This window comes from Macaca thibetana, chromosome 7 (assembly GCF_024542745.1).
Source record: "Macaca thibetana thibetana isolate TM-01 chromosome 7, ASM2454274v1, whole genome shotgun sequence".
Lineage (NCBI taxonomy): Eukaryota > Metazoa > Chordata > Mammalia > Primates > Cercopithecidae > Macaca > Macaca thibetana.
Genome location: NC_065584.1, coordinates 139,948,973 through 139,976,204, shown reverse-complemented (window position 1 = coordinate 139,976,204; position 27,232 = coordinate 139,948,973). Strand labels below are relative to the sequence as shown.

General features: G+C 38.5%; 1 protein-coding gene across 1 annotated transcript in view; it reads left to right on the top strand.

Moving 5' to 3' along the window:
• PRTG (protogenin) overlaps positions 1 to 26,842 on the top strand; it is a 127,086-nt gene extending 100,244 nt beyond the window's left edge. The window contains exons 14-20 of the mRNA XM_050799787.1: positions 222 to 349; positions 1,462 to 1,632; positions 9,903 to 10,085; positions 11,767 to 11,887; positions 13,967 to 14,132; positions 17,640 to 17,744; positions 18,147 to 26,842. Coding sequence (XP_050655744.1) covers positions 222 to 349; positions 1,462 to 1,632; positions 9,903 to 10,085; positions 11,767 to 11,887; positions 13,967 to 14,132; positions 17,640 to 17,744; positions 18,147 to 18,401 — 1,129 coding nt within the window. The 3' untranslated portion in view covers positions 18,402 to 26,842. The remainder of the gene's footprint in view (positions 1 to 221; positions 350 to 1,461; positions 1,633 to 9,902; positions 10,086 to 11,766; positions 11,888 to 13,966; positions 14,133 to 17,639; positions 17,745 to 18,146) is intronic.
• The last annotated feature ends 390 nt before the right edge of the window (positions 26,843 to 27,232 follow it).

Here is a 27,232-nt window from a genome sequence, read left to right as displayed (position 1 = left end):
GTCAAAGAGAGGCAACTGGTAGGCTTATTTCTACAGGACAATACCAAGTTTAGTATTTTAAAAGTCCAATTAAATTGTTCTTTAGTCTAAACATTTTTTCATATAAAATGAGGAGGTAATGAAAAATAACATTATGCCCTTACCTATTTGGAAATGCTGACATTCTTTTAGAAACAATAATATACTACCAGCATTAACACCTTCATCCCTCATTATTATAGATCAGAAACTCACATGTTGGTTCAGGGTCTAGAACCAAACACCAAATATGAATTTGCTGTTCGATTACATGTGGATCAGCTTTCCAGTCCTTGGAGCCCTGTAGTCTACCATTCTACTCTTCCAGAAGGTAAAGAAAACAGCTCCCTATAGATTTTACCTTTTAAAAAAGATTAAGGAAATGTTTAAAAAATATGTATGTCATTCTGAGTAGGATACTACTGTAGTTGCCACCTACCACTTGATGGCTTAAATTTAATGTCCTTTTAGAAACCTTAAAAAAAATCAGGTGTGCTGTTCAAATCTACAGCCAAAAAATTTTTAAATGGCAGTAAGTGAATGTTTGTTAATGATCTTGGGAGCTCACGTTATACTGAAGTCATTTCTGCATGAATAGCAGCTTGATAGTGTGCACAGTGCAATATATATATCGGATTGAGCACCAATTCTGTAGCTTTCATGGCTTTAGTTAAGATATTTTATGTCTCTAGACCAACATTTTCTTATCTCTAGAATGAGGACAAAGGACTAGATAATCTATTATATAAGCATCATTTCTGCTGTATTTTAATTATACAGAGAGAAAGTAAGGGACATTTATGACAGTGACCATAGGACTTTGTTGCTATGGTTTTGGCAATATTCCATATGAGATGTGTTAAAAACCAGCTCTTCACACTTTTAGTGTATATTAAACATGGAGTCAACTTAAATTCCAAGATTTTACTGTTTTTCACAGATATATTATTAGATGTAAGTCTGCCCAGTAAATTCACTGATTCGCAATTTTTCCAGGAATAACTAAATGTTTTAATGTCAGGAGCATTTTTTTCACTGGCCTCCAAGATCAGGTTAAGTTGATGTTCTATACATGTTAGTAAGAACTATCAGTACTAATGGGGTGAAACCTGATACCTAATGGACAAGGTACTGTTGGTGGAAGTAAACATTTCTAGTTAGCAATTTAGCAAAACGTTTCAGGAACCTTAAAAATGCTATCCCTTTAACTTAGATTCTCCTATCTAGGAATCTACTATCTTATGTTTTTTAATGTTTAAATATTACGAAAATACAAGAAGAAAAATAGTACTTCACATTATCATTAATGATCTTTGAAAGCTGTAATTTTTTTTATGGTGGTTTCTAATTTTCTGAACTTTTTTCTAAGCCTGTAAGCCAGGTATTTGAGTATTTATAAACCATTTTACCCTACTAATACAACATTTTGTTGTGTGTGCACAGCACCAGCAGGCCCACCAGTTGGAGTAAAAGTGACGTTGATAGAGGATGACACCGCTCTGGTTTCTTGGAAACCCCCTGATGGCCCAGAGACAGTTGTGACCCGCTATACTATCTTATATGCATCCAGGAAGGCCTGGATTGCAGGAGAGTGGCAGGTCTTACACCGTGAAGGTAAATACCATAAATTGCCATGAAGGATAAAAAGTAAGATTATTTTAATATTAAAGAAACAAAAGGAAAGGGGAATCTAGAGTTTATTTTGAATTTACATTTTCATGTGTGAAGTAATTAAAGATTTGGGCTTCGTTCAAGGAGCATTGGGAAGCCATCCACCAATTTTAAGAATAGTTTGTTTCAAAAAGGTTACTGTTACTTTTGTTAATAGAAGAGATATAGCCGGGCACAGTGGCTCACGCCTGTAATCCCAGCATTTTGCGAGGCTGAGGCAGATAGATTACCTGAAGTCCGGAGTTCAAGACCAGCCTGACCAACATAGTGAAACCCCATCTCTACTAAAAATACGAAAATTAGCTGAGTGTGACGGCAGGTGCCTGTAATCCAAGCTACTTCGGAGGCTGAGGCAGGAGAATGGCTTGAACCCAGGAGGAGGAGTTGCATTGAGCCGAGATCACACCATTGCACTCCAGCCTGGGCAACAAGAACAAGAGTCTGTCTTCGGGGAAAAATAAAAAAGGTTTGATTGAGACCAACTGGAGATTAGAGTAATGCAAAGGGACTAGTTAAGAAGTTACTGTAGCCGTCCAGGAAAGAGATGATAGTCCTGGACTAGGATGGTGAGGATTAAGATGGAAAGGATAGGATGGTTGGCAGATATTAAGGAGTTAAAATTGATAGAACTTGATAGCTTGGATGACAGGAGGGAGAGAAGATTAAGGAAGGGAGATTTGTTATGGATGAGTCTTAGGTTTCTCATGGTGTGTCTTGCACAGGAGAAGGAAACACTGGAAGGAGATATGATTTAAGGGAGAAGACCTTAGTAGTGCTAAAGGGGCTAAACAAGTTTTTAGGATTCTTATGCACACTTTTATCATATCCTTTTCTAAATCTTGCATCTTTTTTTTTTTTTTTTTTTTTTTTTGAGACAGAATCTCAGCCTCTTGAGTAGCTGGGACTACAGGCATGCACACCACCAAGCCCAGCCTAAATCTTGAATCTTTATGTTGGACAAGTCCTATTTGCCAGATTTTAGATGGGCCATCACATAAATAGTAAAACTTCATTATTTTGGCACTTCCTTAATTTAGACATACATTCTGAGAAGAGAGTAGTTTGCCAACCAATAAAAAGCTGAAGAAGAATTTCAAGCAGGAAATGTAGTTGCCACTTGTACGCTATATTCTATACACTATACAGTATGAGGCACTCCCACATTCGTTATACCTTTCAAGAGGAATATTTACCCAATTAACGAGATAAATTTAAAAGATATTTATGTGCATGTAATATAAAACTATGAGTTTTAAAATAAGCAGATGATAACTTTACCTGGAATTTTGATCTTTGCATGTTCGTATTTTTCATTAAGCAGAAGAAGCCCCACTAAATAATGATTTACTGGTCACTGAAGAGACTTGAAAGTGCTAAGTATTTGGCAGCAATGTGATTTTATGTTTATATCGGTTATCTATTGCTGCCTAACAAACTAGTCTACAACTTAAAATAACCATTTTGTGTTCTCACAATTCTTTGAGTCAACAATTTGGACTGAAATCAGCTTGGCAGTTCTGTTGGTCTCTCACGAGGCTGCAGCCGTATTACAGTTTTGATAGGCTCTGAGTAGTCTAAAAATGGCAAGAGAGAGGCTGGGCGCAGTGGCTCACGCCTGTAATCCCAGCACTTCGGGAGGCCGAGGCGGACGGATCACAAGGTCAGGAGTTCAGGACCAGCCTGACCAATGTGGGGAAACCCCATCTCCACTAAAAATACAAAAATTAGGTGGGCATGGTGACACATGCCTGTAGGTCCAGCTACTCGGGAGGCTGAGACAGCAGAATCGCTTGAACCTGGGAGGCAGAGGTTGCAGTGAGCCGAGATCGTGCCACGGCAGTTCAGCCTGGATGATAGAGTGAGACTCGACTCCGTCTCAAAAAAACAAAACAAAACAAAACACAAAAAACCAGCAGGAGTGGGCTCCACAGTCAGGAAGAGAAGAGAGGAAGCCCCGTGTACAAAGCTTTCACAAGCCTCTGCTTTCCTCACATTCACTATGTCTGATTGGGCAGAGTAGGCTACATGGTCAAGTCTGGAACCAGTGTCGGGAGGGCTACAAGGGTGTGAATCCGTGGGGGTGTAATTCACTGGGATCCTCAGTATTAGAGTCTACCACAGTATTCTTTTTTTTGGAGATGGAGTCTCACTCTGTCACCCAGTCTGAAGTAGAGTGGATCTTGGCTTACTGTAACTGCTGCCTCCGGGGTTCAAGTCATTCTCCTCCTGCCTCAGCCTCCCGAGTGGCTGGGACTGCAGGAACACGCTGCCATACCTGGCTAGTTTTTTGTATTTTAGTAGAGATGGGGGTTTCACTGTGTTGCCCAGGCTGGTCTCGAACTCCTGAACTCAGGCAATCTGCCCACCTCAGCTTCCCAAAGGGCTAGGATTACAGGCATGAGCCACCGCCCCTGGCCTCACAGTTTTCTTAAAATGTATAATTTAGTTTCAGTCATTCAAGTCCAAAATGATTTCTTGACACAGCAGTTAACCAAATAACTAACCTGATTCAATGAGGTATTCTAAGTATTAATAAATAATTTTGATAGCATGAACACATACTTCTTTGAGTTCTTCATTTGCACCTGCCTAAAAAGAAGCAGTATAGAGCTGGGCAAGGTGGCTCATGTGTGTAATCCCAGCACTTTGGGAGGCTGAAGCAGGTGGATCACCTGAGGTCGGGAGTTCCAGAACAGCCTGGCCAGTACAGTGAAACCCTGTCTCTACTGAAAATACAAAAAATTTAGCCAGGTGTGGTGGCAGGCGCCTAAAAATCCCAGCTACTAGGTAGGCTGAGGCAGGAGAATCACTTGAACCCAGGAGGTGGAGGTTGTGGTGAGCTGAGATCATGCCATTGCATTCCAGCCTGGGCAACAAGAGTGAAACTCTGTCTCCAAAAAAAAGGCCGGGCGCAGTGGCTCACACCTGTAATCCCAGCACTTTGGGAGGCCGAGGCAGGCAGATCATGAAGTCAGGAGATCGAGACCATCCTGGCTAACACGGTGAAACCCCGTCTCTACCAGAAAAGTACAAAAAATTAGCCAGGCATGGTGGCAGGCACCTGTAGTCCCAGCTACTCAGGCAGGAGAATGGCATGAACCCGGGAGGTGGAGCTTGCAGTGAGCCAAGATTGCGCCACTGCATTCCAGCCTGGGCAAGAGTGCAAGACTCTGTCTCAAAAAAAAAAAAAAAAAAAAAAAAAAAAGCAATATATATTTTGTCTGGCTCCTTTTAAATGTATTAATTTGTAATTTTGGAACGGAACTCAGAAAATAGTATTTTGCCTCATTGATGGCTCAGTAGTGAAAGGGATTACAGTTACAGATTTTTACATCTATATAAGCCTTTCTAGCTATATAATAGAGCACAGGAAAAATAATGTTAGTTGCTGTGGTTTTAAGAAACATTTGTGAAAAGCTTTTGTCATTCGTTAAATGTAGAGGACTTTTTTCATAGCTAAGTCCAAAGGTTCATAGAGAACAAATAAATCAGTAAAAAGCAATTGAGTTTACTTTTCTGAGAGAGAAAAACAGAGTTTGACTCACATTTAAACAAAAAGCAAGGAATATAACATGGCATTTAAAGAAAAGTTAAAATGTCTTGTATGTATAATTATGGCAGCTTTTGGAAAAGTTATGGTATAGAAAAAGATGAAGGAAAAAAGAATAAGGGTGTCCATTTCTCTTTCCCATATACCTATTAATCTTCTATACATACTAGGTTTATACATATTTATGTATATATTTAATTCACATATTTTAATACAAATGGAACAAGGTATTTGTCATGGATCAAAACATTTAAAAATGTTTCTGGTGAACGTATAGTATTTGTGGCTAAAATAGTACATGGTAAGACAATGGTTGAGCAGAAACATGATATGAAATTATACTTGTATGTAATTTAAAGTGGATCAAAAGTTATAGGGCATGGTGGCGTGCACCTGTAGTCCCAGCTACTTGGGAGGCTGAGGCAGAAGAATCTCTTGAACCCAGGAGACGGAGTTAGCAGTGAGCTAGGATCACGCCACTGCACTCAGTCTTAAAAAAACGAAATTATGTTCTATCTCAGCAATTAATGAATTCTGTCCTTTATGAGTTTCCTGATATCACAAAGATGCCCCTCTTCAAAAAATTTTTGTCATGATTAAATAAGTTTGATGAATACCATATACCTTTCGTCTTGTTAGAGATTCGCACTGGAAATTAGAAACCCTGTGATAAAGGAATCCATTTAACTCAACATTTGCCAAATGAATTGGACCACCAATAGTAGGAATATTTTCTTTTATTAAACCAATTCTTACTGAGTGATGACTATGTGCCAGGCTCTATTCTAGGCACTTGCAGTACCGCAGTGTACAAAACAAAGTCCCTACCTCCACTGGAGCTTGTATCACAGGTAACAAACCAACAAACACATACATTTTCAAGTAGTGTCATAAATGCTATAAAGACAGTTACAATAGGGAGAAGAGACAAAGTGATGGAAGCAGTAAAAGAGTTCCTGTGGAAGAAATGACATTCAAACATAATCCTGTGGATATCTGGGGGAGGTGCAAAGGCCCTGAGGCGGAAGTGTGCGTTGGCATGTTAGAGGAACAGCAAGAAGGCCAGGGAGGTTGGAGTGAGGGGAAGAGCAGGCAGTAAGAAATGAAGTAATGAGGTAACGAAGGGCAGATGTAGACCAGACTTCATGAGCCATAGATTTTATTCTAAGAGAGAGGACAGTTTTGGAGACCTTTGATAAGTTTACGTTTTGAAAGGATTGCTCTGGCAGCCACCTGAGAAATGGATTGTAAGAAGGTAAGAGTGGAAGCTGGGCGACCATTTTATAGGCAGGTGTCCATGTGAGAGTTGATGAGGGCTTGGACAGGAGTGGTAATGATGAAAGTAATAAGCTGTTGGAACATAATTTGAAAGAAAATATGCTTGTAGATATGCAAGCAGGATATGCTTGTAGATTGATATGGGGCATAAGAAAAAACAGAAGCCACATCAGTGGGAGAAATTAAGGCTTTGGTTTTGAAAGTGTGAAATTTGAGATGTGTCTTAGATGTCCATGCAGAGAGGCTGATTAAGCAGTGGGAGGATTAAGTTTATGGGAGAGTTTTGGACTAGAGATATATCTAGTTATCAATGTATAGGTGATATTTAAGGCTGTGGATCTGGAAAAAAATCATATAAGCATGTGGACAGAAGAGAGAAAAAAGATCTGAGATTGTATCCTGGGGCACTTTTCCAACCCCAAAATCTTTTGCTTTTATAATTTAAATGGACATTTATGGTCCAAATATGAAAAAAAGTTTTCTGTCTTGCAAAAGAGGAAGAAGAGGAGGTAAAGGAAGACATCTTAACTTTTATTTATACTTGCGTCAGATACTTGCCAATGATAGTTTATTTAATCCGTATAATAATTATATGAGGTGGGAACTATTGTCTCCATGAGGAAAATACAGTTCAGTAACATGCCCCAAGTCAGAAATTGCTCACCTGGTTACATGACGAGATTTGACCAGCACTGATGTGAATTAGCAGATTTGACCAGCACTGATGTGAATTAGCCTGTTACACGGTCTTGCTTGTAAGCTTCCTAATCTGACTAAAGATTCAGACACATACAAAAGGCAGGAGACAGAAATAATCACACTAATTAAGATTGAGAAGTCTGTTGAAAGAATATAGACAGATTGCTTTATTATTTGTGAAATGCTTTGAGTGTCCTCCTAGGGGAACCAGAATGTTACAGTTTCCCTTTTTTCTAAATGAAGATACTTTTTGGGGGAAAAGGGGAGTGCGTGCACACGTGTACTGCTGGTCTGTGTATAAAACTTAAATTAAGTGAAAAGATTTAGTTTCTGGTAGTGATTAGTTTTTGCCAAGTACTTTTTAAAATTTAAATGTGTTTTACCATAAAACAGAAACTCTATTTATTTATATCTCTGTTTGTGAAGACATGGAAATGTTCTTCCTTTTAGTTAAGTGTAACATGTCACCATACATCTTTGTTTTTTTAATTCATCTGCCTAAAAACACAGCAACAGTGGAAAGACTCTTCCTGATTCTAAATAAGGGTCACTTTGTTTATTGAACAGTTGTGTACTCAAGTAGCTCACACTCTCTTTAGGCCAAGCTGAAACCAGAGAACATGAAAACAAGTTGTGTTCTGGCTCCTGGCATCGCTGCTGGAGGTTTGGCTGCCTCACACTGTGTGACCTGCAGAGGTGGCCTCCGTCTCATGACCTTAGCTTTAAGATCACTCCACGTTTCATTTGCCTAATGAAATACAGTCCAGCAAGTGCACTGGAGTAGCTACCTTTGGCCAGGAGGCAACTGTCACAAACTATTGTAAACTCTTTGAAGCTATTGTAAGGTTGCCCTGAGTCAGGAAAAAATGAGATGGAATTGGCACAAGAAAACTAGATTTCCCTGTGCATGTCCACCCACAAACAGTGCTGAAACAACTTTCTGGTTGAATTTCTATTACACCTTTAGCACTAGAATTAATTCCTAGGGTAGGAATTTTTTTGTAAGACAAATACTTTGGTGCAGTGGCAGAACAAGGGCAGAAAGGCACCTCCAGAAATGGCAGTGTCCAAATAGGAATCTTTCTTAGCAGTCATGCAACAGAGAAAATACCTTTAGATACCAAATATCATATATAAGTTCAAATGATAATTGCTTATGAAGAGAAGTAGATCTTACACAGATTTCTGGTGGTGATTTTGGGAGTTTAATCTGAGACCTGTCTTCAGTACTCTGAGGTTCCTGCATAACTGTGCATTTTCTTCCCTGTTTATCTTAAATCTGTGATAATAATTAGGCCAGGCCGGGTGCGGTGACTCACACCTGTAATCCTCACACTTTGGGAGGCCAAGGTGGGCGGATCGCTTGAGGTCAGGAGTTGGAAACCAGCCTGGCCAACGTGGTGAAATCCTGTCTCTCTTAAAAATACAAAAAAATTAGCCTGGCATGGTGGTGGGTGCCTGTAATCCCAGCTACTAAGGAGGCTGAGGCAGGAGAATTGCTTGAACCCAGGAGGTAGAGGTTATAGTGAGCCATGATCGTGCCAGTGCGCTCCAGCCTGGGCGACAGAGCAAGACTCCATCTCAAAAAAAAAAAAAAAAAAAAGGGCCGGGTATGGTGGCTCACGCCTGTAATCCCAGCACTTTGGGAGGCCAAGGTGAGCAGATCACGAGGTCAGGAGATCGAGACCATCCTGACTAACATGGTGAAACCCCAACTCTACTAAAAATACAAAAAATTAGCCGGGCATGGTGGCAGGCGCCTGTAGTCCCAGCTACTCAGGAGACTGAGGCAGGAGAATGGCGTGAACCCAGGAGGCGGAGCTTGCAGTGAGCTGAGATTGCATCACTGCACTCCAGCCTGGGCAACAGAGCAAGACTCCGTGTCAAAAAAAGAAAAAAAAATTAGGCCAGTAAAAATATATTCATGCTTTCAAAAATAATCATGTTGTTCTAATTTAGGAAGGAAGAACAAGATTACCTGTCACAGCTATCACCATAAGTGGTTTAAACACTTCCAATTAAAAAAAGATTCTTACATTGGATTTTTAAAAATCCAATTATAATCATTGAAAGCTTGGCACCGTGGAGTGTGCCTGTAATCCCAACTACTGGGGACCCCAGGAGTTCCAGTCTAGCTGGGCCATGTAGCAAGACTCTGTCTCTAAAAAATAAGAATATAATTATTGAATCTGGGTTCATTATAGCATTATTTCTGTGTGCATGTTTCAAATGTTCCATAATAAAATGTCCCAGATTCTATTTGTATTCATATCTCTGTAAAGAGTAAAACATTATATACACAAACACATATATATATACACATATATATACAAAAAGTCAAACAAAAATGTGTACTATTTTTAAGAACTCCTGAAACAGAATTACAGAAAAGGATTATATTGGGGTAATATACATACTGCAGTGTTAAGTGAAAACTCTAATATGTAAAAATTCATGCAGTAAATATGTATTCACAAATATTTATGCACACCCACAAAATACACTAAAATGTTAATGGAAGATTGTAATTTTATTTATATTTCTCTTTATTTTCTAAATGTTCTACAATATGTGTCATCTTTATAATCAGAAAAATATTTTTAAAAATAAAGGACCATGTTTATATAATATGAATGAAAGAATAAAAGATAAATGTTCACTTAATTGGTAATTGATGTATTTATAGGGGCAATAACCATGGCTTTGCTAGAAAACTTGGTAGCAGGAAATGTGTACATTGTCAAGATATCTGCATCCAATGAGGTGGGAGAAGGACCCTTTTCAAATTCTGTGGAGCTGGCAGTACTTCCAAAGGAAAGCTCTGAATCAAATCAGAGGCCCAAGCGTTTAGATTCTGCTGATGCCAAAGGTCTGTATACTGCCATAGTCTCTGTGATTTTTCTTAAGAAAAAAAGTGTTGTTCCTTACACTTTATTTCTGCTCCTACAATTGCCATATCCCTAAACTGGCTCTCGGTTCCTTAAGTTGTTGCTGATGAGGTTCTGATGTTATGGAGATGCACGGTTTTTCCTGGTACTCCTACAAGGAGGCAAAATTACCTCAGAAATAACTCCGTTTTGAAATCACTGTTTCCAGTTACTACTTCTCGCAGCTGTGCATCCACCAAGACAGAGGAGTCACATCAGCCGTGAACTGGTGGGAGTGGGCTTCCTGGGAGGTTTCACAGAAATAAACAGCAGTGGTGGTTGTGGTGTTCAAGTTAAGAAGAGAGCGTGGTTTTCATTAAGAGTTTTCACCACAGAAAAACAGCCTTTCTGGAGAGAAAGTTGTTTTTTTTTTCTCCCTCTCTCTCTTCAGAAAAGCAATTGGAAAAAATATCTTTAAAGAGCCAGCCTTACTCTACTCATCACAGCTGTCCATATGCTCTCAAAAAAGCTGGTGCCCACTGTAGCACAGGACTGGACACTGCCTTTGCCTTCTCTCTGGGGGAGTAGGCTTGTGGAGAAGAGGGGCTGCTCTAAATGGAGGAAATGCCAGCTGAACTCAGGGCAAGATTAAGGGCTCTTAGCTTCACAAAGAGTGGTCATTTGGTGCCAGGGATGTGTGTGTGTTAGAAAGAGAATGAGAGAGGAAAAGAGCAGGACAGGGCAGTCAGATTTAAGAACAGGAAGGAGGTAGCCATTGTAGCTACCATATTATCAAGGGAAATGGAAAGCAAGGCTCATATTGGCTTCTCAAATACCTTGCCACTCAAAGTAGTCTAGAGCCCAGCCTCATGACATCACCTGAGCGCTCTACAGACAAGCAGAATCACAGACTCCACCCCAGACTTAGTGAGTCAGAGTCGGCATTTCCACATAATCCCTGGTGACTCACAGACACATGAAAGTTTGAGAAGCCCTGCTTTAGTGTATGTAGATGGAAAACGAATCTGCAACATACAGATCTGCTTTTAAGGCAGCATGACATAAAATCTGTTCTTGGGTCTGTCAAGGAACATCTATGTTTTGTGCCTGTTTTATAAATTATGAATTGATGTTCATGATTGCTATAATATGATATCTAAAACTCACTTAAAATCTTTAATATTGGGCTGGGCGCGGTGGCTCACACCTGTAATCCCAGCACTTTGGGAGGCCAAGGCGGGCGGATCACGAGGTCAGGAGATCGAGACCATCCTGGCTAACATGGTGAAACCCCGTCTCTACTAAAAATACAAAAAATTAGCCGGGCGAGATGGCGGGTGCCTATAGTCCCAGCTACTCGGGAGGCTGAGGCAGGAGAATGGCGTGAACACAGGAGGCGGAGCTTGCAGTGAGCCGAGATCGCACCACTGCACTCCAGCCTGGGCGAGAGAGCGAGACTCCGTCTCAAAAAATAAATAAATAATATTTAATATTGGAAGATAAATCTGTTTCTGAAATCACTGATTAAAGATTACTGTGTGTCCTTTCTGCTTTGATAATTGACAATGTCAAAACTTTTCCTCTGAGATAAAGAAAAATTTTGGAAAAGCAAGTACCTGAGAATTATAAATTGAATAATTTATTTTTCTGATTGATTCTGAGTAACTGTGTTTTCCCCTCTAGTTTATTCAGGATATTACCATCTGGACCAAAAATCAATGACTGGCATTGCTGTAGGTGTTGGCATAGCCTTGACCTGCATCTTCGTCTGTGTTCTCATCTTGATATACCGAAGTAAAGCCAGGTGTGTTTGCATTGCTAGAGAGGTTGAGGTAAAAAACATTTAAATTGCAGTAGCCCTAGGAAACAAATGAAAATCAAGTGCCTTTTAGAGTAACTGGGATTTTCCACTTTAAAATAAATGTGCAGTATTGTTCCCTGAGTTCTTACAGCTATAGAGATGTGCTCATTTTAGAGGGAGAGTATTTTCTTGCTATTTGAAAACATTATGCCAATATTCTTTTTTTAATTTAATTTAATTTAATTTTTAAAAATTTTTTTCGAGACAGAGTCTCACACTGTCACCCAGGCTGGAGTGCAGTGGCACAATCTCGGCTCACTGCAAGCTCTGCCTCCTGGGTTCACACCATTCTCCTGCCTCAGCCTTCTGAGTAGCTGGGACTACAGGCGCCCGCCACCATGCCGGGCTAATTTTTTTTGTATTTTTAGTAGAGACGAGGTTTCACCTTGTTAGCCAGGATGGTCTCAATCTCCTGACTTCGTGATCTGCCCGCCTCAGTCTCCCAAAGTGCTAGGATTACAGGCATGAGCCACCACGCCCGGCCAATGCCAGTATTCTTAAATGAGGACTAGTGTCTTGTTGTTGTTGTTGTTTTGAGACAAAGTCTCGCTCTGTTGCCCAGGCTGGAGTGCAGTAGCTCACTGCAACCTTCACCTTTTGGATTCAAGCCATTCTCCTGCTGCAGCCTCCCAGGTAGCTGGGATTACAAGCGCCTGCCACCATGCCTGCTAATTTTTGTATTTTTAGTAGAGGCAGAGTTTCAAACTGTGTTGACAAGGCTGGTCTGGAACTCCTGACCTCGAATTATTTGCCCACCTTTGCCTCCCAAAGTGCTGTAATTACAGGCGTGAGCCACTGTGCCCAGCCTAGTGTCCTCATTTTCTTAGTATTTTGAGAAACAGAAAGAATATCCTTTGGTTTAAAAATAATAATAATGGCACACTTGTGCAGGCATGGTGATAATCACACCTTGGTAATCCCAGAGCTTTGGGAGGCCAAGATGGGAGGATCTCTTGAGGCCAGGAGTTTCAGACCAGCCTAAGCAACATAGTGAGATCTTATCTCTGTGAAAAATGTTAGGCCGGGCACGATGGCAGCAGAGCGAGAGATCCTGTCAAAAAAAAAAAAAAGAAAAGAAAACACAATTGATCATGTTTACAAGAGGATTTCTTTTTCTTACTATCTGGAATATTTTCTATTTCAGTAACAGTACCTGAAATGCCTGAGTTGCTGAGAACACCACAGGACATATGGTGGGATTTTCTAGGCAAGGGTTAAAACAAATGTAGCAGACATGGATTGAGTATCTGTCAACTCTGTCAGGAAATCTCATCTATGGATTGACTTTGGCCAAATTTTTAGCAGTAGCTTGCATTCAGTGAACTTGTCTATTTTTAGCCTTTTATATTTTAGGTTTTGTTTTCATTTATTTTCTTAAGGTTTTTTTTTTTTTTTTTAAATTAAAAAAAATCAGCATGAAATACACGATGTTTTAGGTAATCCCCGTCATTAGACTCCCTCCGTTAGCATAGATTTTTCAGTTTCCTCTATATCTTTTGTATTTCTACATAGAAACATACTACTCAAAAACATTATGTTAATGAAATAGTTCTAACATTTTTGTGTATATTGAACTGCCTTAGTTTTATTGTCCAAGTTTCTCACTTTAAGATTTTTTAAATAAAATATTTATGCACATTGTTTAGTACTGCCTAAATCTTGAAGTACTACTCTAAATTTACCATCAATAATTGGAAAGTGAATTGTTATGCTAGTGTAATAATCCTCAGACCTTAAGGGGAAGATATAAGTTAAAAATTATAATTTCTGCACAAATTATGAATAAGCAACAATAATTATAGAGAGTAATTTTATATTAAGTAGACATCAAGGCAAAAAGAAATAAAGATGCCTCTTCAAATAATAAAAATTTGCAAATCTAACATTCGATTCTAAAAATATTTGAGAAATGGGTATTAAAGAACTTCATTGCTTACAAAGTTTCGTTAATAGGCCAGGTGGTTCATTTACCTGTATCTTCTATGAAACTAGAAGACTTCCTCTTCTTTGCCAATGTTTTAGGAAATCATCTGCCTCCAAGACGGCACAGAATGGAACTCAACAGTTACCTCGTACCAGTGCCTCCTTAGCTAGTGGAAATGAGGTAGGAAAGAACCTGGAAGGAGCTGTAGGAAATGAAGAATCTTTAATGCCAATGATCATGCCGAACAACTTCATTGATGCAAAGGTACTGAGCTGCAGGATTTGCTGCATAAGCCTTTCTTCCATGCCTCCTCCGTGTGTGTGTAAAATGTACTTCCCCCAAAATTGTGTGTTGAATATATTATATCAATACTCTTATTAATGAAATACTGAAATTTTACCCAGATCATTCCTTACATAAAATATTTAGGGGGAAAAAGGTGAGGATAGATAAAAGGTGAGAAAGAGTTATAGAAAAAAGTGAGGAGGTAACAAAAACTCAATTAGATGAGATTATATGGAGTGAAGTTGTCTTAACCAAGAACACCATGGTCATTAGTCTATATTTACTATAGTTTGGACTGACCTGTATTTACTGGGTGGTCACCATTTTGTTAATCCATTTGACTTAGTTTGGCTGATTGTTGAACTTAATTGCTCATCAGAACATCCCAAGTATGAATGACATTTTAAAAAATATGGAGCATCTAAGATGAAGGTGCCTTAAGATCCTTCATTTCATGGCTTAAGAAAGTTGGATATAGTAGAGAAACACCATTGGAAGAAGTTACTTCATGTCCTTTCCAGTATATATAATAATAGTGCTATTGTAAGCATTCTGAACAATACCTTTTAAAATTACCTTTAGTCACATTACAACTTTAGATATTGTACATTATTGCAATAGCTCCCACAACCAGTGTGCTATAAATCAGTTGTCAGCAAACAGTCCCACCCAGGCTAAACTGGGGCCTGTTTTTGTGTGGCTACCTTCCGAGCTAAGACTGTTTTCTTACTTTTTTTTTTTGAGATGGAGTTTCAGTCTTGTTGCCCAGGCTGGAGTGCAATGGCACGATCTCAGCTCCCCTCAACCTCTGCCTCCCGGTTCAAGTGATTCTCCTGCCTCAGGCTCGCAAGTAGCTGGGATTATAGGCGTGCACCACCATGCCTGGCTAATTTTGTATTTTTAGTAGAGGTGGGGTTTCACCATGTTGCTTAGGCTGATCTCAAACTCCTGACCTCAGATGATCTGCCCACCTCAGCCTCCCAAAGTGCTGAGATTACAGGTGTGAGCCCCCGCACCCAGCTGTTTTTTGCGTTTGTAAAGATTGTTTACAAAAAAAAAAAAAAAAGGTGGTGATGATGTGACGCAGGCCATATGTGGCCTGCAAAGCCTAAAATAGTTATGATCTGGCCCTCTACAGAAAAAGTTTGCCAAACCCTGTTACAAATTATTTTTCCTTTATCATTTCCTAAAATTTAGAATAACAGAAGTATAACAAAATTTCAGGCAGTTTTGATACTAAATTTTATGAATTATATTCAACAGATGTAATTTGTATCTAGTACATTATATACAATACATATTATAGGTGAATATGAATAAATGAATATTTGCTATTTCTCTTTTTTTTGTTTGCAGCCTAATTTAGGTTTTACTTTCTAATACAAATTAATCCATTCAACTTATTTCAGATTTATCTAAAACATTAGAACCTAAAATTTTAAATGAGCTTAAAAAGTACTAATACAGGCCAAGCGTGGTGGCTCATGCCTGTAATTCCAGCACTTTTGGGAGGCCGAGGCAGGTGGATCACCTGAGGTCAGGAGTTCGAGACCAGCCTGACCAACATGGAGAAACCCCATCTCTACTAAAAATACAAAAATTAGCCGGGTGTGATGGCGCATGCCTGTAATCTCAGCTACTCGGGAGGCTGAGGCAGGAGAATCGCTTGAACCCAGGAGGCAGAGGTTGTGATGAGCTGAGATCGCGGTGTTGTACTCCGGCCTGGGCAACAAAAGCAAGACTCAGTCTCAAAAAAAAAAAGGCTGGGCGTGGTGGCTCAAGCCTGTAATCCCAGCACTTTGGGAGGCCAAGACGGGCGGATCATGAGGTTGGGAGATCGAGACCATCCTGGCTAACATAGTGAAACCCCATCTCTACTTTAAAAATACAAAAAAACTAGCCGGGCGAGGTGGCGGGTGCCTGTAGTCCCAGCTACTCGGGAGGCTAAAGCAGGAGAATGGCATAAACCCGGGAGGCGGAACTTGCAGGGAGCCGAGATCCGACCACTGCACTCCAGCCTGGGTGACAGAGCGAGACTCCGTCTCAAAAAAAAAAAAAAAAAAAAAAGTACTAATATATATACTGTGATTGTATTATTACTAGTTTGGAAGTAGATATGAGAGAGGTTAGGAGAGAAGCAGAGTGGGGAGGATGTTGTAGGGAAGAAAAGAAACTACAATGAAAGGAGCAGAGAGGTAGAGGCCTGAAGTGAAGGAGAGAAACATGTTTGGAGAATCTCTTAATTCCCTTGGGTTAGCCCTAGAGTTGATAACTGCATCTAATGTCATTTTGTTGAGCGTATGTGGGTTCATTATGGGTTTTTTATCCCCATCTGCTTTTAAAAATTTTCAAACATACAGAAAGGTTGAGAGAATAATGTACAGAATACACAGATTAATAAATGTTAATGTGATAATTTCATATCTTTATATACTTTTTCCTTGCTATACCATTTGAAAATAAGTTTTGGAATATATACCACATACATATATCTTAATGTGTTTTGGAATATATACTTTATGTATAATCTTAAAAATCTTTTATATTGTTTTGACCACTAACAAATACCCTGACTATGTTGTACTGCCTATTTTTTGTTTGTTTTGTTTTATTTTTGTTTTTGTTTGAGATGGAGTCTTGCTCTGTCACCCAGGCTGGAGTGCAGTGGTGCAGTCTCGGCTCTGGGTTCACGCTATTCTGCTGCCTCAGCCTCCCCAGTAGCTGGGACTATAGGCTCACGCTGCCACACCAGCTAATTTTTTTTGTATTTTTAGTAGAGACGGGGTTTCACCGTGTTAACCAGGATGGTCTTGATCTCCTGACCTCGTGATCCGCCCGCCTCGGCCTCCCAAAGTGCTGGGATTACAGGCATGAGCCACCACGCCCGGCCTGTTTTGTTTGTTTTTATTCGAGATGGAGTCTCGCTCTGTTGCCCAGGCTGGAGTGCAATGGCGTGATCTTGGCTCACTGCAGCCCCCACCTCCTGGGTTCAAGCAGTTCTCTGCCTCAGCCTCCTGTGGAGCTGGGATTACAGGCGCCTGCCACCATGCCTGGCTAATTTTTGTATTTTTAGTACAGACGGGGTTTCACCGTCTTGGCCTGGCCAGCCTTGAACTCCTGACCTCATGATCCACCCACCTCGGCCTCCCAAAGTGCTGGGATTACAGGCATGAGCCACTGTGCCCAGCTGTACTGCCTGTTTTAAAGAAGAAATAATGACATCTGTGATCATTTTTGTTAACATTTAAGCATTTTGTGTACTAATGTTTACTATTTGGGTAATGGGTACACTAGAAGCCCAGTCCCCACTACCACACAATATACTTATGTAACAGACATGCACATGTACTCCCTGAATCTAAAATAAAGTTAAAATTAAAAGGGAAATGTAAAGCATATAGTCAAAGTTAAAGTATGCACTACTTGTGATAAAGTGAAATCTGTGATACCAAGATATTTTACATTTCCCCTCTTTTATTTCCTCAGGGAGGAACTGACCTGATAATTAATAGCTATGGTCCTATAATTAAAAACAACTCTAAGAAAAAATGGTTTTTTTTCCAAGATTCAAAGAAGATACAAGTTGAACAGGTAACCTATCCAAGTGAGAAAAATGTTTGGCAATGCATGATATATGAAATGATGGTTAAAAAAGAGGAAAATGTGAATTCATGCTTTATTTTAATTTTTTTGTGTTCTTCATGGCTGTGATTTTATTAATTTGGGGCATGACTCTGTGGAGAGCGAGGTGAATGATAACTGAATAGAAGTTGGAATAATCATCAGAGCTGTGATTTTCAGCGGGGAGTGGGGTCAGTGGGGAAAGGGATAGGAGCAGGAGCGTGCATCAGAAGCACTGAAGAAGCTTTTGACACTTCGCTTGCCACAGGTAATTCTGATGTGCTCCTACCCGTCTGAGGGGACCTGATGAGCTTTTGCTCAGGGATTTGATCAGTCTGGACTCTCATTGCCATTTTATCTTTTTTTGTCTAGCCTCAAAGAAGATTTACTCCAGCCGTCTGCTTTTACCAGCCAGGCACCACTGTGTTAATCAGTGATGAAGACTCCCCCAGCTCCCCAGGTCAGACAGCCAGCTTCTCAAGACCCTTTGGTGTTGCAGCTGATACAGAACATTCAGCAAATAGTGAAGGCAGCCACGAGACTGGGGATTCTGGACGGTTCTCTCATGAGTCCAACGATGAGATACATCTGTCCTCAGTTATAAGTACCACTCCCCCCAACCTCTGATTCTTTCACTGGCAGTGATTCAGGTGGAGATTCCGCAGTGGGGAAGTGTGAAGATCCTGCTGTGTCATCCGTTACTGAGCAGACTTCCTCCTCAGTTCTGCAGCCGCCATCTGCCATGCTATGCTTTGATAAAAATGATTTTCCAATCTAGACGGCCATGCTCAGGTATTCTCACCAGTAAGTCTGTTCGAAGGACAATGAACAGGGAGCCAAAGCCTTTTGTGAAAACCTTGGTATCTTTATGGGGTTTTTCAACTTTTTTTGAATGTGTTTTGTTTTTTTTATTTTTAAACTTGTGTAATTTGAATGTTTCATCGTCAGCAATGTGAAAGAACAGTCGAGATGTTTGACTGGATTATAAAATATATCACTGGAGCAAAGGGAAGACTTTGGAAAGCCCCTTTGCTGAGTATCTACCTCAGTTTGCCTCCTGGCAAACTCTGAAGACAACTTCGTTACCTCATTTGTTGTTAGAGTTTATCTCAGCTACATAACCAATGATACTTCCTAGTAGTATTGTGTTTTCATTGCTGTGTGTGTAATGCGTGTGATCAAAGGAGTCATATAGGTAGATGAGTAAGAATGTTTATCTGAAGCTCTGATTTTTTTTAAAACAGAAACTATGACATCTGCATGGTTTGGATAAATTCATACCTCTGGCAGTGAGGACCATTAAACCACTGAGAAGAGGAAAAGTGGGACTATTTCTTTTAACGAATGACCAAAACAAGAAAGTACATCTCTTTTGAGAACAGAACTATTCAGCACCAGATAGGGATCATTTTTCTTAAAGGGCTTTTATGTTTTGGGCATTAGAGTCTGAGTGCTTTATCTCCTGTATCCCAAACCTCAAGCTGCCCAGAACTGTGCCTTTTCTACCTTCCTCTTTGCCTGACAGTTGGCCAAAGGCTGTACTGTCTAGTTTGCAAAGCATCCTCAACTTTGCCAGTATTAGTTGCAAAACCCCATGCAGAAAATGGAATTTTAAAGAAAATGGATTAAGATGGGTTTTTTTTTTTTTTTTTTCCTTTTTTTAAAATCCCAGTTTGGCTTAAAGGAGTGAAGACATTTCATAAGCTATTAAGAATGAAGATAAATGCAACAGTAGACAGTAAAATGAACTTGAAGTTATTATGGTAACAGTGCCTTTCAGTATATATTGTGAAATTCTTTGCCTTATACCTTTTTAATATTCATGAAATCGTTTAGGACAGGAGTACAAAAAGTTGCCTTAAGAGTTTCTTGAATTTTATCAATAACTATTTGGATGTATAGTATCTTACCAAGGCTTTTTTTTTTTTTTTTTTTTTTTTTTTTAAGTGCAGGTTTTGTTTAGGGATAAATATTCAGAGTTCTGTCACCCTACTTGTGTTTTCTTGAATTCTTAAGAGAATATGGTATCTACTTAATCTTCTTTCAGTGTCAATGCTGTGAATGAGGAATGCTAACTCCAGGAGTGAGTTCATCCTCTTGCTGGTTTGAAATCAGCGAATTGTTTACTCAGCTACATACCATAGGCCTTCTCTCAGTCATGAGACAGTTAGTTACCTAGGTGCCGAGCAGTGGGAGAGGATAAAGAACTGAACACCTGGAGAGAAGGGGTCCCATATCCTTTTAAAAGTATTTTTTCAAATTTCCTGGAAGTGACTTTTGATTCTCGTTTTAAAAGGAATCCGAATGGGTTTATACTTGAAATGCTTTGTTCCTAGAGGAGGCAGGGTCATGTTAACTGATGTCCTAAAATCAAAAGAATATTAGCGAATAATAGTCACAGCATCATCCGCTAGTCCAATGACTGTAGATACAACATTTTTAATTTTTTTTAAATCTGTAATTTTGTGCCAAACTGGATGTGATTAAGACTAAAGTTCAGTGCTAGCAACCACTTCTGAACTAAATTCAAAGTCCCCCAGTTAGTTATCTAAGTACGGAATTCATCGCAAAACAAACAAAAAAGCAGAGCTTTAGGTGAACAGTCTGCAGCGAGGAAAAATGCTGCTCCTGCCTTTATAGCTCCTGTTTTATACTACCTCCTTTTAAAGTTATTCTAGTGTTATTTTTTTTCCTGTACTCAGGGAACATTTTGTTACTTTTGAGCTGCCTCATGGAAGCATGGGCAGATTGACAGGGTATGGCGCTTTGTGGTTTGTAAGTCTAAGTATATAGGGCCAATTTTTATCAGTATCTAAAATTAAGTACAATGAGATCATTTTATTTTTAAGCTTTCATTAAAAGGCAAACAAAATCTAAAGCTGAAACATCATCCATCATGGCTATGGAAGATGTGTCTAGGACTACTTGAATTTGAATGGTTTTAAATGGTTAAAAGATGAGCTAAGGTCCTCGAGGGTAAGTATTTTGTTTGTTTGGGTTTTGATGAATAGGCTTATAGTTATAATAGAACTTTAGGCTATAACTATTTGATAATTATTTACCAGTACATTTTTTACCTTTTCATTTTGTTCTTATACAGACTTTTTCATAATAATCCTGTTACCAAAGAATTTTCAGTAGAAAGTAAAATTTTGATTCTAATTCCCCCCAAATTGAATTAACTAGAAACATCTATAGATATGAAACTTACACAAGTAGTTACTAACCCAAAACAAAAGGGTTTATATTGATTGTTATAGTTAAATAGATTAGTAATGTTAACTACCTTATTGTTACCAGAGCATTTAAAATAAGTTGTAATACTTTACCAGCAGATAGTTCCAAAGAACTTCAGGTATAATTTTTTCTTCAGCAAGTAAATCTTCAACTATACAGTATTAAAGTATTTTTATATTGTTGAAACTACTTGTTGGAGAGAAAAAAATTGTTTTCACCGAAAATAAATACTTTGGTCTCATTGAATAAGATATTTAGTAAGACAGCAAAGACTTCTTTTTACTTGACCAAAGCGAGCTGCTTTGAAGTCGTGAGTATGAAATTGTAATTAAAATGTGAAGGTTTCCACTCATCTGTCATAGTGACATTACTTCATGGTATTTTACTTCAAAGGGGCTGATATGCATATGGTAACTATTTTCTTTTCCAAAGATGTATTTGCCGTAAGTACTGATAACATGCATGTCATTTTTATGCCAAATATTACAAGATACTGCTCATCAGTATTTTCATACCAAAGACCATTAAAATATATAGGTTAGCCTGTAAGTAAAGATGAGCAGATTTGAAATAAATTTATTTAGAGGCTGATAGAGAATCTAGCTTTAGTAGCAAAAGATATCAAAGGCCTAAGTTTACATAATTAAAAGCAATACAATTATATTGGTATTTATCAGTGTTTTTATTCAAGTACTTTTTATCAGCAAATTAAAAGGAAAAAACCAAAGATATTTAAGGTTACCTCTGCATATAGGCAAATTTAGTTGTACATTAAACTGTTGTTTCTTGTTTTTATGTTAAACCAAACATGTCTCTTCAGAACCCAGTCTGTATACAAATAACATGCATGGGGACTTGTCATTTAATCTGCTGATTCAGCCACATGATGTTTTTGCCAAATGATGTGATACTTTCCAAAGCACCTTGAGTGTGAAATGTCAACAGAAATACCAGCAAGCTTTTATGTTGCAGAGTATTATGGTACCTCTGAATTAGCCCGTGTAGTTCTCTTCCTGCTTTAAGCATTACCTGGTTAGCTCAGACGGCTTGAGGCAGTCCCTTAATAGGGATGCTTTTCATCTCTAAGAATGTAAGAGGCAAACAAATCATGTCACTCTTTAAGTGGGCTATGCTTTGATAGATGTGCTCTTTAAAGTTGTTAGATTGGAATTTAGAGTTGTTAAATTGAAATGTTTGCATTGCACCAAGGGAGCTCAGTTTTCAAACTTCAGTGGAACCTTGGGTGAAGGGAAAAAATTTTTAATGAAATCTGGGGTTTTATATTTTGATTAGCCTAAAAGCAGAAATACAGCTTTATCCTTTAAGTGACTTTTAAAAATCAGTTTTGCCTTACCAAAGAAATTAGATTCTTAGTGTCAAATGCTCTACTTTTGTCTGTGCTTCAAACAAGAGCAATGCCAACATTGGGAACAATGACAGAGGTTTGCATCAGTTTGTCTTGGCTTTGTTAAGGACTTCTGCCAGAAATGTGCTCATGATTGACAACCCAGGATCATTGTTCAAGTTCTTACGAAGACACCTTTGAAAACGATTCAGATCATGTCACAAAAAGTTGGAATTGAAAGTATCATTTTTTTTTTTTTTAATGCAAGAATACCCAGATGTGGTTTCACTTCAGCAGTGGCTATGGTGGTTCACTTATATACATTTCTGTTTCATTGAATGTAAATTTTGAATACTGAATGTAAAAAAAAAAAAAAAAAGCTCCAGTTATATTGAAACAGTCACTAAGACTACACATGTATTTTGCAGACTTTATTCCTGACCGTTTGCTACATGGGTCTCTGATAAAATTGTATTGGTTTAATAGTCAGAATAATCTTTGCAGTTTGTGAGCACTGAGTGGCGGGTTCTGGAGACCACCATACACAACCCATTGTCTAATTGTGATTTTTTATTGATGTTTAGAAGAATGTAACCATAGAATTCTGTGTTTTAAGTTGATTTATGCTCAGGACATAAGATCACAGGCTAATGCAATGTGTATGTTTCAGGCTTTAATCTCCTCATTTTCCCTTTTTAAGCCATTGATGGTGTTTAAGATTAACATGGCAGTCTTGTATTTTTACCAGATACTGCATTATTTTTCCTGTTGCTGATGTAACACATTACCATGAAGGTGGTGGCTTAAAATAACACAATTTTTTCTTAAGTTCTGCAGATCAGAAGTCTAACATGGGTCTCACTGGGATAAAATCAAGGCGATTGCAGGGCTGTTTCTTTTTGAGGCTTTTGGGAAAAATCTATTTCCTTTTCCAGTTTTTTAAGGCTGGGAACCCCTCCTTCCATCTTCAAAGCCAGCCAGGTAGCATCTCTCTGATGCTCCTTCAATTATCATTTCTCTTTCTCCAGCCCCAGCTGATACAGGTTCTCCAGGTTTAAGGATTTGGTGATCACATTGAGCCCACCTAAATAATCCAGGATAATCTCCCCAACTGAAGTTCCTCAACTTCGCCACATCTACCGAGTTCTTGTGGTGCGTTTGGCGACACGCCCACTGCTTCCAGGGGTTCGGGAATGGACTTCTGTAGGTGGCCACTGGTTTGCCCACAAGAGATACGTTCTTTCCATGGAATTCTGATCCCTGGAAAATGCAGCGTTACAGAGATTGGAAATCTGAGGCCATGTGCCCCTTGGGGATCTTTAAAGTTCAAAAGCATGAAAACTTTGGCCTGTAGCCTACCAAAAGTATACACTAAACTTTCTCTCCAAAATACTTGTAAAACAATTTAGCTTTAAACTTTCTGAATATGTGCTTCATACAATAACATCTCATGTTTATCAGAAAGTGTCCTAAATATTTGCCTCTAGCTTTATGGAATTTATTCAGAAAAAAATTGAAAACTCTTCTTACAGTTACCCTTTCTTCTTTTCTCTTCAGTAATTGTGTTGCTGGGGAAGAGTTGGGGGAAGACCTCAAAACACAGGAACTCAGAGTGATGAACAGGTTTATTCTTTGTTTTCTTTTAATAACGTATTCACAGCCTGCAGCCTTTCTGCCTTTAAATCTGGTTCATCTGTTCAGCTTCACCAAGCCACTGAATGCTTTTCAGTTTTGTTAATCCTCAGATTTCCCGAGAAGCAAGAGCCTCTCCTTACATCAGCATGTATATACATCTCCGAGGAAATTTGATCTTTCTTGTCCTTCTTTTTTGGTTCCCGTCAGCCTTTTCCTGGTTCTCAAAGCTCTAGTTTCTTCTCATTTCTGGATCATCGCGAGTCTGGCCCTCTTTCAGCTTTAAAAGATAATATCTAATTCCACCCCAATTTTCAGCATTTCTTCAACTAAATCGATAAAGCCATCTCCATTATGGGACAAAGGCCAGAATAATACTCCGAATAAGCAGAAGAAAGCTGGTCATTTTACAACTTCTCCTGACTCTAGGAAGTAATGTGATGCCATTTGTTGAGCATCTACAGTGTGCCTAGCTCATGGTTCATCTCTGCAAACCGCTGCTGCGTTCTGCAAAGCAAGTATCATCCCCATTTTAGGGATTAGGAAACAGGTTCCTGATCTCTTGCCAAAAGTCACAGCTAGTGAATGGTTTAGGCAAGACACAAACCCTGGTTAGTTAATCCTCTACTGGAAAGTGTATAGGACTGATACATTGTCTCAGCTAAAAAAAAAGATATTTAATCGCCCAGGATCATAGTGCCTTCCATAGTATGATCAGATACAACTTTTTGTCCCTTGTATCCACAAAGGCCAGGTTGTGTCAGAACAACCTTTCTACAGAGTAATAACCAATCGAAAAAGAGAAGACTGCCTTATTTAAATCCACTTATTCACAGGAGGAATTTAGGCAGCTGTAATTCATCCCTTATCATCTCCTAATTTCTCTCCTCCTTCAAAACCTTCCATTTCTCTCAGCCAAAATTGTGTCTGAAGGCTGTTTGAGCTTAGAGTTACATTAGAAATAAGGTAGGCATGGTTTCTAGAGTCCTTTTCTAGTCAAGCATTTCCTTATTCGACAAGGTCTTCAGAATTGCATTTGATCTTTTGTAATTTTCTGTAGCTCCCATATTCCAAACAGGAATTCATTAACTTGAAAAAGCCAGGTGTGTAACCAGTAATCCTTTCTTGTTAGGTCTGAAGAGTCCATGATTTTTTATGAACATAAACTAATTCATTATTTGCATTAATTTAGGAGGGAGCAAAGTTAACGGAGAGTCATAAATCAGAACCAAGTATAAGTTAGGCTTTGAAGCACCTAAGTTCTAATCTTGACAATTTTGAGAATCATTTGGTACAAAAATTCTTAACCTGTTTCTGTTCCTTCTCTATCCGTGAAATGAGGATAATTTTTTGTGCAAAATGAAACAATAGTGCTTTGAAAATTTAAGAGAAAATTCAAGTGTAAATAATCATAATCCGAAACTCATTTGTATGAGGCTGTGAAAGATCTTACAGGCTCTTTCTTTACATGTCAGCCTTTGCAATTATATTTTGCCTTTGTTGAAATGAAAAATGTTTTCATCTCCTGTACACATACGAAAACCCAATAGAAGAAAGTGGTTGGTAAAAGATACAGCTGAAATTGAAACACTCATCTGTTAGGTGGGTAAATTCATAAGAGAAAATGGGAATTGACTGTACTTTTGAAGTACTAAATTTGAAGTCATCTTACTCCAATTTAAATGTTTTTTTTTTTTTTTGGATATGTTGGCTTTTAAAGAGTTAAAGAGAGAATCATATATGTCCAGCAGGGTAGATGGGTGAGGAGAAAAGTACATATTTAGGATTTTTCTCTAAAATATCTTCTTCAAGATTATGGAGTATTTTAATATTTCTGCAAACTATTCCAAATGAATGAATTTTATATAGGGCAGCACATACTGGCACCTGATTCTGGTTTATTCGAGTCCATATGTAGGATTTGTTGGGAAGAATTATATGATTGTCTTCTTTTTTTAGAGAAAGGAAATATTTTCCCTTTTTTCTTTTCCATATACGATTCTGAACAGCTTTGCAGATCTCCCTCAGTTCACAGCTTGTAAGTAGTTCATGGTATATAGACATAGCCTTGACTTACAACTGAAAAAAAAAAATTATGTTACAGAAGTTTTTCTATGGAACTGTCTTTAAAAACAAAAATATGACAGATCTTGACCTTCAAATGTTCGGTTTCCTGTTACCACATTCTGGATATCTACTTTGTTTGCAAATGAAAAGTATTACTGATGATTAGCAACTTGAGCCTGTTAATAGGAAATTGCAAAGCCTGAATAAACACACATTGCCTTAGCCTATCAGTAGAGTAGAGGACATATGTTAAGAAAATGTGTCTGCTTGTTGCTGTTGTTGGACAAAATTATATGTCTGTGTGTATGATTTTTTTTTTCTATTTTCTTCAAAGATGTGAATTAAATGAAAGTGTGGGAACCAGTTAAATTATTTTATGTTGTGGGTGTTCTGGATCCTCTCACTCCATATACCATTTTCTTGTAGGGGCAGCATTTGTAGACTTGCTAATGGACTATAGAGCTGAGCTATATTAATTTTATACTTGACTCAGGGGATCAGCTCTGTGAATGCCATTGCACGAAGAAAGCAAATGTTTGCCTTGATTTTGAATGTATCTTTTTAATGTCTTCTTAAAACATATTTGTTTAATAATGTAGTTTTTTTTTCTAGTATCATAGTAAATACTGCTTAGTGCTTCCCTCCCACCCCACTGGGTAGTTTATCTACTACCCTATAGGTCATGCCAAAAACAAAAGTTTAAATGCCAAAATGTTTATGAAACTGCTGTCTAAATACTGATTGATTGCACAATTTAAATAAAAGTTTTCCTTAGTTAAAAAAGACACACCCATGTTTTCTTTGATTCTTTGGTTTTCTTTTGAGGGAATAGAGAATGAAAACTTTCCATTTATAGGAGGATGGCTTTCATATCATGGGTTGGGATGACTATAGAGTTCAGTCCAAGAAGAAGGAATAAAACCTATTTAAGGTGTCTGAGAATTGATTTCATCTGACATTTACTATTTAATAACAACAAGGAAATAAAAATGTTCCCATCCCAGTAGATGGTTGCTCACTTCAGGAATTAAATAGTAGGTAGCCCAAAAGTTATGGACTTGCCCAGATAGTCACAGTTCTACATCAGGATAAATTTTTTTTTAGTATTAAAATTTTAAAATGGTAAGAAAATCCTGAAAATCTTCCCACTGAAAGCATCTATAAATTACAGGTAATA